We start from the raw sequence: 12,363 nt of genomic DNA on the forward strand, positions 1-12,363 counted from the left end.
CAGAGTGGTTCTGAGGGTGACACTCCTGTCACCTGCTGTAGTCTCGGGGAGGGGGGCAGGGTTTCAACTGTTCCAGCATTGGTGGGGCTCCAGAAACTGACATGTTTCGTAGATTTGAAAATTCAAGTCCACAGCCTCTCAGCCGCTTCTGCCTCTGCCCATCTGTTTGGTCTTCTCCCCATCCCCGCAGATCCACCTTCAGGGACGTGGGCATTGGGTGGTGGGGGAGGCCCACTCGGGGCCCCACCCGCCACCTTCCTCTGCTTGCTGAGTCGAGCACATCATGCTGAGTGCCCACCCACCCTCAGCCCAGTTCTGTGACCAGGGCCCGCCAGGGGCTTGGGAGGGGACCCACAGGAGGGCCGCACCCCAGGACTAGCATCAAGGAGGCTGAGGGCAGAGGCTGAGGCTGGGCCATCTGAGGTTATCCTGCCCGACAGCAGCCTGTGCGGCCCAGAGGGGCAGGTGGGTGATGGGCCTGGTGCCTGCTGCCTTCTTCCAGGCCCTGGGACCATCCAGGAGATGGAGATGCAGGAGTGCGCGTGCAGGCAGAGGTGGCGGGAGGGGAGCCTGCTGAACGCCCGTGGGTTGCCATGGCAACAGCACATCCTTGGGGGCTTTCATGGCTTCTTGGGGGTGCGGCAGCCAGCGCTGCTCAGCAACCTGTGAGTACACGCTATTTGGGTGGGAGAGCCCAGTTGGGGGGGTGATGCTTACACAGTGGGTGGGCCCCCCACCCGAAACCTGGCCTGTGGAGGCCCCTGTGAAAGTATCTGCTTGCAGCCCCACGGGACTGGGGAATACAGCCAAAAGTTCCAGGGTCTCTTCCAAGGGCAGGCTGAGCTGGTTTCCCCTGCCATGGTGACCCTGCCCTCCTGGGCCCTCAGCCTCGCCTCTCTTCCCTGTGTGTGGGTATCTGGAATGAGCTCAGAAACTTGAGTAGGAGTCCAGGCCGCACTTGCCATTGTTCCAGCCTCTTGGGCTCACACTGCCTCCAGGAAGTCTTCCTAGATACCCCATTAACTGGTAGCTCTGGCTTCCCATGTGGGCGCAGAATGCCCAGGAGCAGAAGCACATCAGTCAGAGGTCAGCTGTGCCACCTCGGGCAGGCTTCTCACCCTCGCTGAGCCTCCATTTCCTCCTGTCCAGTGGAGACAGGCATGGCAGCCACCTCAGTGCCAATTAGGACCCGGTGAGGCGCTGCTGAGACCTGCTCTGACCTGAGGGACCAGTGATGGCAGGTGTGCTGGGTGGGATGATGGGGTCCTGAGGAATCAGCCATTGGGAGCTGGGGGGCTGGGGTACACAGTGGGCAGAGGAGCTGGGGACAGGCAGGAAGCCTCCAGGGTCCGAAGGGAGGACGGGTAGAAAGAAAGTCCTCGGGAAAGGGGCATGCACTGGAGCCGGTATTGTGGGACAGGAGGGCAGGCCAGGGGTGGAACTGCCTGCCCAGCGTTTAGGGGACCCCGGCTGGCCCCACCACATTGTCCTGCGGGCACCAGATGGGCCAAGCTTCCCCAAAGCCCTGGCTCAGCGGGGGAGTGGGGGCAGCTTGGATCCCTAATTTGGGGGCCATGCTTGTGTGTTGGAGGGCCACGTTGTGCTGTCCTGGGCACCACAGTTACCCCATCACAGTTACCCCACCCTCATGAGGGTGAGCCATGAGGGGCTCACATGGACCAGGTGCTGCAGAACGAGGCACCCTGCTGTCCTCAAGACAGAAACAGCACCGGGGGTCCCTTGGTGGGCGTTCAGTAAGAGGGTGACTTGGAAACGCCAGACTGCATGGAGGAACTCTGCTGCCTCACCTTGGGGACAGTGACATCCCTGTCCTCAGAGGTTGGACAGGTCCCGGCCCTGACCCCCAGCTGCCTGGAGCCTGGCATGTGGCCAGCAGCCAGGTCCTCAGTCTCTCCCGCTTAGCGGGGCCCTGGTCCGTCTCCCAGCAGCCCCCATCCCGGGTCTCACAGCCTTTACCAGTGCCATGCCATAGCTATGGCAACGATGACAGCCCCCGGGGCCCACTCCACAGGGGTGAGTGGGCTGGCCAGTCTGAGAGAGCCGTGGGAGAGGGTCCCCACAGCCCCAAGACCCTGAGCTCATGAGGGATGTCCACAGCCCCCCAGAAGTGGGAGCTGAGCAGGCCTCGCCAGCTCAGCCAGCCCCTTGTCCCTTGGCAAGGCCAGTGTGGCACCCAGGGGCCGGCCATGGACTGCAGGCTTGGGCCACCGTGGCCAACCCGTGTGTCCACCGGCCCTGGGCCGGCGGCTGTGCCTCCGAGTGTGGGGTCTTGGAGCAAGGGCAAGGGTGCTGAGGCTTAGACCGCAATGAATTGGGGGGCCTCGGAGCCCGGCGTGGGGATCCGGCTGGCCCCAGAGTGTGCCTGGGGGACTGGGTGCAGATGGGGGCCGGGTCGCAGAGCTGCCCTGTAACTCTCTCTCCCTCAGCAGACGGCGCCCCGCTCAGCGAGCTCTCCTGGTCGTCCTCCCTGTCTGTGGTGGCCGTGTCCTTCTCCGGGCTCTTCACCGTCATTGCCCTCATGCTGGCCTGCCTGTGCTGTAAGAAGGGCGGCATCGGGTTCAAGGTGAGGGCTGGGGGTCGGGGGAGGCTGTGGACGAGATCCTGAGGGCTGGCCCTCTGGTGTCCACTCGGCACTGGGCTTCCTTCCCTCCTAGGGCCCTCTGGGGACTATAGAGGCCAGGACCCCACAGCCCTTCCTCTGGGGGCAGCCGATGGGAGAGGCCTAGGGGCTGTCAGGGACCCCTCCCACTGCCTCCCCCATTTTGGGTCCCCCTGTTGGGGGGGCATGGCCTCATGCTGTCATGTCCCAGCTCAGGGTCAGGCCTCTGTGTGCGGTGCACCCCGGGACGGTGAGGATGGGCCTCAAGGGGGCCACGGGGGCTCCTGAGCCGCTGTGGGAGGGGTCTCTATGCCTAGGGGGTCCTTGAATCCCTGCTTGTTCGAATCAGCAAAGGGAAACCAAAGTTGCCCAGACACGCTTCTCGGCATCAGAAGCACCTCTCTGGCTGGGGTCACCTTACTTTGGGTGTCTTCCGCCCCACGAGGAAAGGACTGTGCGCCACGTAGGAATCAGGGCGGTAGGACAGCAGGAGTGATCATTACTGTTCATGGAGCATCAGCTAGAAGGCTGGGCCCGCCTTCTCTCTGGCCGCCCTGGCAGGGCTAAGCTCCCGGGGTCATCCTGGGTGGGATTCCAGGGCTGAGGTGCCCCTCCTAAGGATGGTGGCCCAGAGGCATCCCTGGGGCGCTGTTCCCCAATCCTAGAAGCGCCCATGGCTGCTCCCTACCTTTAGCTGCAGCTCTGAGCATGGAGGACCAGGAGAAAAAGCTGGGAACTGAGGGGCCCAACCAGAGCCCCCCCCAGCCCTGTGGGCTGAGTTCTGCCGACTTAGCACATAGCACCGCCTGTGGTCATTCTCCCGCCCACTCAGCTGCCCCGCCCTTGGCTGGAGGTCAGATTCCCGGGCCTGGCGAGGTCAGGAGGGGAGGGGCTGTCCTGTGGCCCAGCACAGCAGCCCGCCACCCCAGTCATCTCCATACTAAGTGACCTACATTGCAGCCTGGTCACCCCCATTTTAGAGAAGCAGTGCCCTCCGCCTCCCCCTGCTGTGTCTCATCACAGGGGGGCCGGGGAGCTGGCATCTGCGCAGCACTTGCCTTTTACAAAGGTGTCTTTGCCACATTTCACGGCAGGGCCATCCAGAGCTGTCTGAGGGGTGGGCTGGTGGAGCTCAGGGCCTGGGCAGCAGGGCCATGGCCCTGGGAGCCTCGGCTCTGCATCCAAGCCCCTGCCTGGGGATCCGCATGCCTAGCCCTGTCTCCCTGGCCTGCAGGAACACAGTGGGCTGGGCCAGGCGATGCTGGCATTTTCCTGGAGGATCCTGGGGCCAGAGAAGCAAGCGGAAGGGGGAAGGGGGATGGGAAGGGGGAAGGGGGATGGGAAGGGGGAAGGGATGGGAAGGGGGATGGGAAGGGGGAAGGGGGATGGGAAGGGGGAAGGGGGATGGGAAGGGGGAAGGGGGATGGGAAGGGGGAAGGGGAAGGGAGGGTGGAGGGGAGGGGGAAGGAGGGGGGATGGGAAGGGGAAGGGAGGGTGGAGGGGAGGGGGAAGGAGGGAGGGGAAGGGGGGGCCAGGGCTGGGCCTTGAGGCTATTGTATGTCAGCCCCTTCTCAGGATGCTGTGAGAACAAGGCCCCAAACAAGGGCCAGTGCGGCCCCCTCCTACCCGTGCCCTCCTCACCTCCTGGGAACATGGTGCCCGGAACATTCCAGCACCAGTGCGCCTCAGTGGGAGGGCCTGCCTGCATAGCAGGCTCCCGCCTGGGCTCTGGGGGGCCAGTGCTGGGCTCTCCCACCTGGAGCTGTGCTGGGAGAAGGGGCTGGGCAGTGATGCTCACACTGTCCTATCTGATTACCCGCTCTGCTGGCTCCATCCGGTGGGCCTCCAGGTGGCACCGTCAGGTAACAGGCTGGGGCCAGGGCCAGACCCCGAGGTGGGTGGGTGGGCGGGCGGGCGTCTGTGCCTCTGCGGAGCCGCAGCTGGGATTACAGGGCGAGGGGGTTGGTTCTGACAGCCCCGGGGCCCAAGGGTGGTCTCCCAGGCCCTGGAGAGGGGGAGTCCCTGCAGGCCTTGTCCCCAGTGGCTCTGTCATCTCTAGGTACAGGCCGGGACCGGCCCGCAAGGACACCAAGAGGGCTCTCAGCCTCCCTGTTGCAGCCGAGGAAATCGAGGCCCAGAGAAAGGAGGGTCCTCGGGTCACAGGGCCGGGCAGGGAACCTAGGCCTTGCGGCTCCTAGTCCAGCCGCCTGGCCACAGGGGCGGCCCCGCTGCAGCTGCTTGGAAGTCCCTCGGCCTGTTTCCCCACCTGGCAGCGGTCTGTCCTGGTCAGGCAGGCAGGCCTGTGGCGCTAGTACTGTGGTTCTGCTTGTGGCCCAGGGCTCCTGGGAGACTTGGCCATGGCTCAGGAATGTGAGGGGGCTTCCTCAGACAGACGAAGGGGCAGCTGAAGTTGAAAATAGCCGGGCCAGGTGGGGCCCAGCCCGGTGCCCAGGGCCAGGCTCTTAAGGAGCCCGGGGAGCGGACAGACGCCCGCCCTCCTGGGTCGAAGTCCAGGGGCCCTGCAGGCAGATGGCCGCAGTAGGTGGTGCTGCCAGCTACCACCTGCTTGGGGGTGAAGCCGGGGGGTGGGCTCTCAGGAACGCTCCTTGTCTGGGAGGAGCAGGGGCGCTTAGTTTCTTATCTGCTGGGTCAGGGTGGGTGGGATGATGGAGCCCCTGTCCTGGATTCCCCAGCCACGACCCTGAAGCCACTGACCATGGGGTACCCCCGCCCAGGGCAAAGGCTGCTGGGAGGTGGGGTGGCTGAGCGGCGTGGAGGGCTGACTCTGGATGGGCAGGGGCAGCTGGCCTCCAGCCGCCCCCCCCCCACCAGTGCTGCCTACCCTGCCCTGAGCCTGGTAGGCGTGGATGTGGGTGGGCTGAGGCTGGGCGAGGCATGGCTGCCCTGGGGCTCACGGCCACCACCCTTGAGGCTCTGCCCGTAGGAGGTGAATCCCCACTCCCCACCCAACACAAACCAAACCCCGCCCTCCTGGGGCAGCTGGTGCCCCTGCGGAGGGGGCAGCCGAGGAGTGGGGTCTGTTCTCTGCCCTGAGGAGCGAGGAGGTGGGTGGAGGGGGCAGCTGGCAGGGCTGCTGGGGGGAGCGGGGCTCTGGGAAGAAAGGGGCCTTTCAGAGCTGGCCTGCACCCCTTGTTCTCTCCCTGCCCTGCCCCCTGTCCCCTGCCCCTCCCCCTTCTGGGGAGCCCTGGAGCTCACCGCGTGTGTCACCCATTTGGCCCAGGAGTTTGAGAATGCCGAGGGGGAAGAGTACCCGGCCGACTTCTCGGCACAGGGCTCCCCGGCAGCAGCGGCTCAGAACGGGCCCGACGTGTATGTCCTGCCACTCACCGAGGTCTCCCTGCCTATGGCCAAGCAGCCCGGGCGTTCAGGTGAGTGAGCCCCCAGGTGGGCCCAGGTGGTGGGCGTAGGGTGTGGCTCTGGGGTCAGTGCTCCCGGGGAGGGGAGGCAAGGAGCTGGTGTGTGTCCCCTTTTGCTGGGACCTGGGGCGCTGTGAGCAGGCTTGGGCCAGCTGGGGCTACTGTGCAAAGGGGGTGGGGGTTGCTCCCTCTGGTCCTGGGGTGGGCACCTATGTGCTGGGAGGAGGGACTTCTCTGCAGTCCCTGGGATGCTGGACCCCGTACATGGGTTCCGTGGTGCCCAGGAGCAGGGCCCACCCACTGGGGGGGAGGGGCTCTTTGGGGTTCCTTCTGTGGGTGGAGCCTTTTGCTCAGGACCCTGGGGTGGGAGAAGGAGGGGCCTGGGTCCCCCCAGCGCGTGCAGGTGCAGGTGGGGCCTCTTCCTGTGGCTTCCTTGCCATGTCTCCCACTCGCCCCATCCCGTGGTCCCCCCAGCAGGCTGGCAACCCACATGGCAGATGCAGGGCCCACACTCCAGAGGTTAAAGGTCAGTGGCCAACCTGGGCTTTGAACCCACATCTGCCTGATTCAGCACTGCAAGAACCCCCCAGTTGTGTCTGGAGGCTGGTGGGTGGGGTCCCTGGCCCCAGGCCCCCTCCCTGGCAGCTCCTAGGTCAGGCCTGCGCCTACCCCCAGCTCCTCCAGGCTCACTGAGTAGGGTGTCAGGCCCAGGGGGGGCTCTGTTGGCACCAGGGCCTGTGATGGGTAGGCCTGCCCCGCCTGCGTGTGTTCTGGGCTCTGCCGGTCCTGACCACGGTGTTGCCCACCCCGAAGCCCAGCCCTCGCCATGGGCTGGGGGCCTCCAAGGTGCTGGCCTGGGCCCAGCACCCCCTGCACCATGGCTGTCACTCCCCCCCCCCGCAGGTGTCTCCTAGAGGAGCCCTCACCAGTTAGGCAGGAATTTCAGGTCCCACTCTGTTGAGTGACTCAAAGGTCCACCCCATAAAATCTTGAAGGTGGGGTCTCTGCTATAGGAAGCCCCCCAACCTTCCTGGGTGACCATGGGAGTTTCTGAGCCTGTGCTGACAGTGCTGGACGCTAGGAGCTGTTGCGGAGCAAGGGGTCCCCTCAGGGGACACTGTACCCCTGGCCTGGGCCTGTCACCTGCCCCTGGCAGTGTGTGCCTGGGACCCCAAGGAATCTTTGAGACCCAGTGTCTTCCACCGCTTAAGGGACTGTCCCTGGGGATGCGGGGGGACAGGGATCCAGGAGGGGACAGTGATTGCATGCTTTTTTCTAGTTTTTAGCCCTGTTCTGTCCTTTATAGGGTGCCCTGCTTCTGGGGAGGGGAGAGATTTGGGTGATGCTGGGAGGGCAGCCCACCTGGAGGTCAAGGATTAAAAACCTGGGCAGCAAGTACTACCCCTTGAAACCGTGGGGGAAGATGGCCCAGCCTTCAGGCTCCCCAGCCTGGCTCTGTAGGTGCTGCCCCTTGGGTGCGGACCCCAGAACCCCGGGACCCGGCCTGCCACGCCTCCTGCAGCTGCCAGGAGACCTTTCCCATTGGCTGGCAGTCAGCACGCTCCACCTCCATCACTGCCCCACTGTCAAGACTGCTGAGCCTGCTTGGGGAGACCCCAGGCTGGACCTCAGGGGGAGGAGCCCCGGGACTCAGGGCCCCAGTGGGACCCCTTACCCCCAATTCTGCTCAGCATCAAGGTCAACATTCCATAGGGTCTCCAGTCCCTGGGAGCAGCCCCTCACCTTGGAGTCTACTGGCTGCCAGGCTCAGCCTGTCCCCTGGGCCCTCCGGGCAGTTGGCGTGGGAGCAGAATTCGGGGAATCCCTTGGGGCACAGGCGGGGTGTGGGTGGGCTCAGCAGCTCTGGCCCTTCCTCTGGGGCCCTCACTGACCCTTCCTGCCTGCTGACCTCACCCAGCCCAGCCTGCAGGAGAATGGGCCCAGTGTGTTCCGTACAGGGCTGTGCCAAGCAGCCCCCAACAAAGGAGCCTTTGGCGTGCCTGGCGCTGGAATGCCAGCCTGCGGCAGGGGTGAGGGGACGGGCCACTCCACTGCCCTCCTCCCCATGGCCTCCGCCCCAGCCACACTGCCTGCCCAGCGTTGCCTGTGCGCTGGTCCCGGCTCCAGGCCCTGATGTTTCCAGCCTGGCTTGTCCCTGTAGCTTGGGGCACAGCCTTCCCAGACCCACTCAGAAAGATGCATGGATGCGGCTTGCAGATCCACAGCTCCCCTGGGCAGCAGGTGCCCTGCTCCTGATGGCCGCCCCCATCAGGAGGGAGCAGGGGGCTCTGGGTGGCTCCCCAGAACAGGCCATGCAGGCAGCCCCTCTAGGGGCCAGGCGAGAGAAGATGGGGCAATGATGGAGGCTGAGCTGGCCTCTCTGAGCCCCCTGCCCTGTTACAGTGCACCTGCTCAAGTCCACAGATCTGGGCCGGCACAGCCTCCTGTACCTGGAGGAGATTGGCCACGGCTGGTTTGGGAAGGTGAGTTGCCGTCCCAGGGGTTGGTGGGGATGGGGGAGGGACTGGCAGCGTGGTCCGCTCTTTTGCCTGGCAGGTGGAGAGGGTGGGTTGGCGACCTGCTTCTCCCAGAAACTTCCCCAGCCCTGGGGTCCCCTCTCAAGGCGCAGTCTACTGGGCCCCTCCCTGGGGACCTCAGGGTCCGGCAGCCTCTTCTCTGCAGATCCTGGTGTCATGCTGGGAGATGCCTCTGAGTGGGCAGGGATGGGGAGCAGCGTCTGGCTCCTGGCTTCTCCCTGACCACCAGCCTGGGTGGGACAAGGAGTCCATCTTCCTCACTGCAGACCCCCAGAGCTCTGAGAACAGCCGGGGACCTTAGGGGAGGCAGACACAAAAGACGGAGTATTACAGCCACGAGGGCTCGCTCTCCCAGGAGCGGTCCAGAACCCATTTTGCAGATGAGTACGTTGAGGCACAGAAACAGACTGCTTTGGCTGGAAGAGCAAGGCTGGGGGCAGAGCTTGGGGACGGTGGAGTCCGCCCACCTGGTGACGCCTGCCCCGCAGGTATTCCTCGGGGAGGTGAACTCGGGCATCAGTAGCACCCAGGTGGTGGTGAAGGAGCTGAAGGTGAGCGCCAGCGTGCAGGAGCAGATGCAGTTCCTGGAGGAGGCGCAGCCCTACAGGTGGGTGGCACCTGGGGAGGGGCTTAGCCGGAGGAGGGGGTGGGCCACTGGCCGGGAGGTGGGGCTGTGGGCCCTGTGGACAAAGGCAAGCCCTGCGCTGCCCGAGTGCGAGTCGGGGCAGCCTGTTGGCTCCCGCAGGGCCTTGCAGCACGGCAACCTGCTCCAGTGCCTGGCCCAGTGCGCCGAGGTGACGCCCTACCTGCTGGTGATGGAGTTCTGCCCGATGGTGAGTCGCCCGCTCCCTGGCCCTCCAGCCCCTGCCCTACGCTACCGGAGGGTGGGCCTGGCCTTCCTGCTGAGCCGGGGACCCCTCACCCCCACCCTCTGGGCCTCACATGCCCCCCAAAGTGGGGTCCAGGTGGCTCTGCACCACTACCTCCCAGAGGCGGCCTGGGGGAGGAAGGAGGTGGCCCCCGCTCAGAGACAGCGGCCGTCCGGGCTGGGATTCCACTGTACCCTAGGGGAGGGGGGCTCCCCCATCTGCCTGTGCTGCTCCCAGTCACGGAGGTTTTCCTGAGAGGCACCCCGGCCCGCTCGGGGGGCTCACGGCCCTTGCGTCGAGTCCACGGCCTCGCCTGTACTTTGCTCTCAGGCCCCCCGCCACACACACACACACGGCTGAGCCGCTTGCCGACAGGGAGGCGGCCTCCACAGACGTGGGCCCCCCCACCATCTAGTTTCTGGACTCCTGGCGTAGCCTCCCAGGGCTTCCCCAGGATGCCTGGGCCCTCCCTGGAGCTGAGCGGCGTCAGCAGGTCATCAGCGGGTCAAGGAGTTGCCAGAGGACACTCTGGCCACCGGCTCTGGGTTCCGCCCAGGCTCAGCGTCACTGCTCGTGTCGCCTGTCTGCCACCCACCAGCTGAGAGGTGGCGAGCATCTGGGCCCCAGGGGTCTGTATGCGGGATGTGACCCTGCTGGCCCGCAAGGCTGCCTGGGGCTGGGGCTGTCAGCGTGGGGAAAGTGTCCGCTGCCTGCGGGGTCATCCTACTGAGAGCTGGCCCCTGGGGGGCGGACACGGGCTTCTCTGGGCAGCGGCAGCCCTGTGGCAGCAGCAGGATGCCTGGTCCCCCCGTGGGCCCTGCTGAGGAGGGCGGGGCCGGGTGGTGGGCTTGCACGGGCACCCACTCCCCACCAGCAGGTGACAGTGCTGCCCTTCTCGGCAGGGGGACCTCAAGGGCTACCTGCGGAGCTGTCGGGTGGCAGAGTCCATGGCGCCCGACCCTCTGACCCTGCAGCGCATGGCCTGTGAGGTGGCCTGTGGCGTCCTGCACCTGCATCGCAACAACTACGTGCACAGGTGAGGGCGCAGGTGGCCCACGAGCTCTGCAGGGCCTCCGCACCTGCTCCGGGGGCCGCGTGAGGTGGATCCTCAATTAACCGGGTTAGTCTTTGTTCAGCCTCTAGGGACCACTGTACAAAGGGATCTTGTCAAATAATAACCGGGCAGATGGGAGTTGAACATCTGCTTCTGCAGGAGGGTTAAGCCAGGCGACGTCCACTGTCCAGCTGGCCTGGCTGGGCATGCGGTAGGGCCTGAAGCCCATCCTCTGTCCCCAGGGTGGTCAGCGCCGCCTGGTGGCCCTATGGCGGCCCCTACTCTCCTCTGTCTCTCTCAGGCCCGGAGGGAGGGGTGGCTCTGTCCTGCTTCCCGCCCTGGCCCCTGAATTCGGACAGACGGGCCAGGGCACAGCGTAGGGGGACATGCCGGAAGAAGTGGCGCTGCGTGGCCCCGCCGGCCCCGGACAGCACTCGGGCCGTCCTCCCCAACAATATCCTGGTGCTGAGTGATGACAAGGCAACTCCAGCATCAGTGATTTTGTTGAAGAGGGCCGCTGCCAGCCTCCCGACCGGCCCGCCGAGCCCACCCAGCCCCAGGCGCCCATCTGTGGCCCCGGCACAGCAGCATTTTGGCCGATGTGTGCTGACCCCGCGTTTGCCCCAGTGCCCTGGGCCCCAGACACCCATGGGGCCACAAGGCAGGCAGGGGAGGAGCCGGCAGCCAAGGCCGGCCGTGGGTGGGAGGCAAAGGCGGGGGTGAGCGGCACTGCTGGGCGGGCACTCCACACCCCCACCCTGCCAGGGGCCGTGTGTGCACAGGGCAGGGGCAGGACCCTGGGGCACTCAGTCGCCTCACTGATGCCTGCCTTCAGGGAGCTGAGGGTGGCAGTGTGGCGGGCGGGAGGAGACTGCGGTGTCCCTGGGCTGGCTCGCCCCCGAGGGACTGCTCAGCAGACTGGTGTCCCAGGAGAAGCAGGGGAGTGGACTGGGGTCAGGGGATGGGTTCCAGTGAGGCAGACCTCGTCCAAGGAGAGCCCTTGGGCACCTTCTAGCTGGCCCTGGGCCTCGTTTTCCTTGTCTGCCTTCTAACGTGTGTGGCCCCATCCACTCAGACCCTCAAAGTGTCCAGTGCTGGGTGAGGGGCAGGGCGGGCAGCCTCTGAGATGCCCCTTTCCACCCACCCACCGACCGAACCGAGCCCAGGATGCCCTCGGCGACAAGCGGCCCAGTCCCCTCAGTGCCCTGGATGCCCCAGCCCGGCACTGCCAGCTGACCCCACCCTCCCATCCTCCCACCCTCAGTGACCTGGCTCTGAGGAACTGCCTGCTCACAGCCGACCTGACGGTGAAGATCGGCGACTATGGCCTGTCTCACGGCAAATACAGGGTGAGTGGGCCGGCTCGGGCCGGGGCAGGGCCGGCCACACTTGCCCGCGGGGTACCACTGTCCCGTGTGCCGACAGGAGGACTACTTTGTGACGGCTGACCAGCTGTGGGTGCCACTGCGCTGGATCGCGCCTGAGCTGGTGGACGAGGTGCACTGCAACCTGCTGGTGGTGGACCAGACCAAGGCCAGCAACGTGTGGTGAGTGTGGGCCCGGCAGTCGCCATGAGGACTTGGACCCCTGAGAGCCGACGACTTGATGCTCACCTGCGGCTGTCAGCCCTCATGGCTGCCCTGTCCGGTGCCGCGTGAGTGTCCAGTGAGGATGCGGGGCGCTGGGGGGCTGAGTCCCACCCGCCTGCCGGCTCCCTGGTGTTGGAGGGGATGCAGGCTGGCCGCGCCAAGCAAGGCCACAGGTGTGAGGACGTGTGTGTTTGTGCAGCCCTGTCGCTCTGTGGGAGGTGGCCACATACACCCCCAGGTGAGGTCGTGGGGGTTCTGGGGCCCCCTGTCGCTGCCCGGTGCCACGGCCCACAGCACTTGGGCTGGCAGAGCGGTGG

General features: G+C 65.8%; 1 protein-coding gene across 11 annotated transcripts in view; it reads left to right on the top strand.

Moving 5' to 3' along the window:
• AATK (apoptosis associated tyrosine kinase) overlaps positions 1 to 12,363 on the top strand; it is a 42,699-nt gene that overhangs the window by 19,717 nt on the left and 10,619 nt on the right. For 4 of the 11 annotated variants that reach the window (XM_067715154.1, XM_067715158.1, XM_067715161.1 and 1 more), the window contains exons 2-9: positions 2,451 to 2,584; positions 5,862 to 6,009; positions 8,401 to 8,480; positions 9,023 to 9,141; positions 9,280 to 9,367; positions 10,306 to 10,439; positions 11,722 to 11,806; positions 11,883 to 12,004. In XM_067715154.1, coding sequence (XP_067571255.1) covers positions 2,451 to 2,584; positions 5,862 to 6,009; positions 8,401 to 8,480; positions 9,023 to 9,141; positions 9,280 to 9,367; positions 10,306 to 10,439; positions 11,722 to 11,806; positions 11,883 to 12,004 — 910 coding nt within the window. Of the gene's footprint in view, positions 1 to 2,450; positions 2,585 to 4,158; positions 4,483 to 4,545; positions 6,010 to 6,471; positions 6,524 to 7,303; positions 8,481 to 8,800; positions 8,919 to 9,022; positions 9,142 to 9,279; positions 9,368 to 10,305; positions 10,440 to 11,721; positions 11,807 to 11,882; positions 12,005 to 12,363 lie in introns of those variants that run through there. The other 7 variants (XM_067715153.1, XM_067715155.1, XM_067715162.1 and 4 more) reach the window with 6 other exon arrangements.

Source organism: Pseudorca crassidens, chromosome 19, assembly GCF_039906515.1.
Source record: "Pseudorca crassidens isolate mPseCra1 chromosome 19, mPseCra1.hap1, whole genome shotgun sequence".
NCBI classification, from domain to species: Eukaryota; Metazoa; Chordata; class Mammalia; order Artiodactyla; family Delphinidae; genus Pseudorca; species Pseudorca crassidens.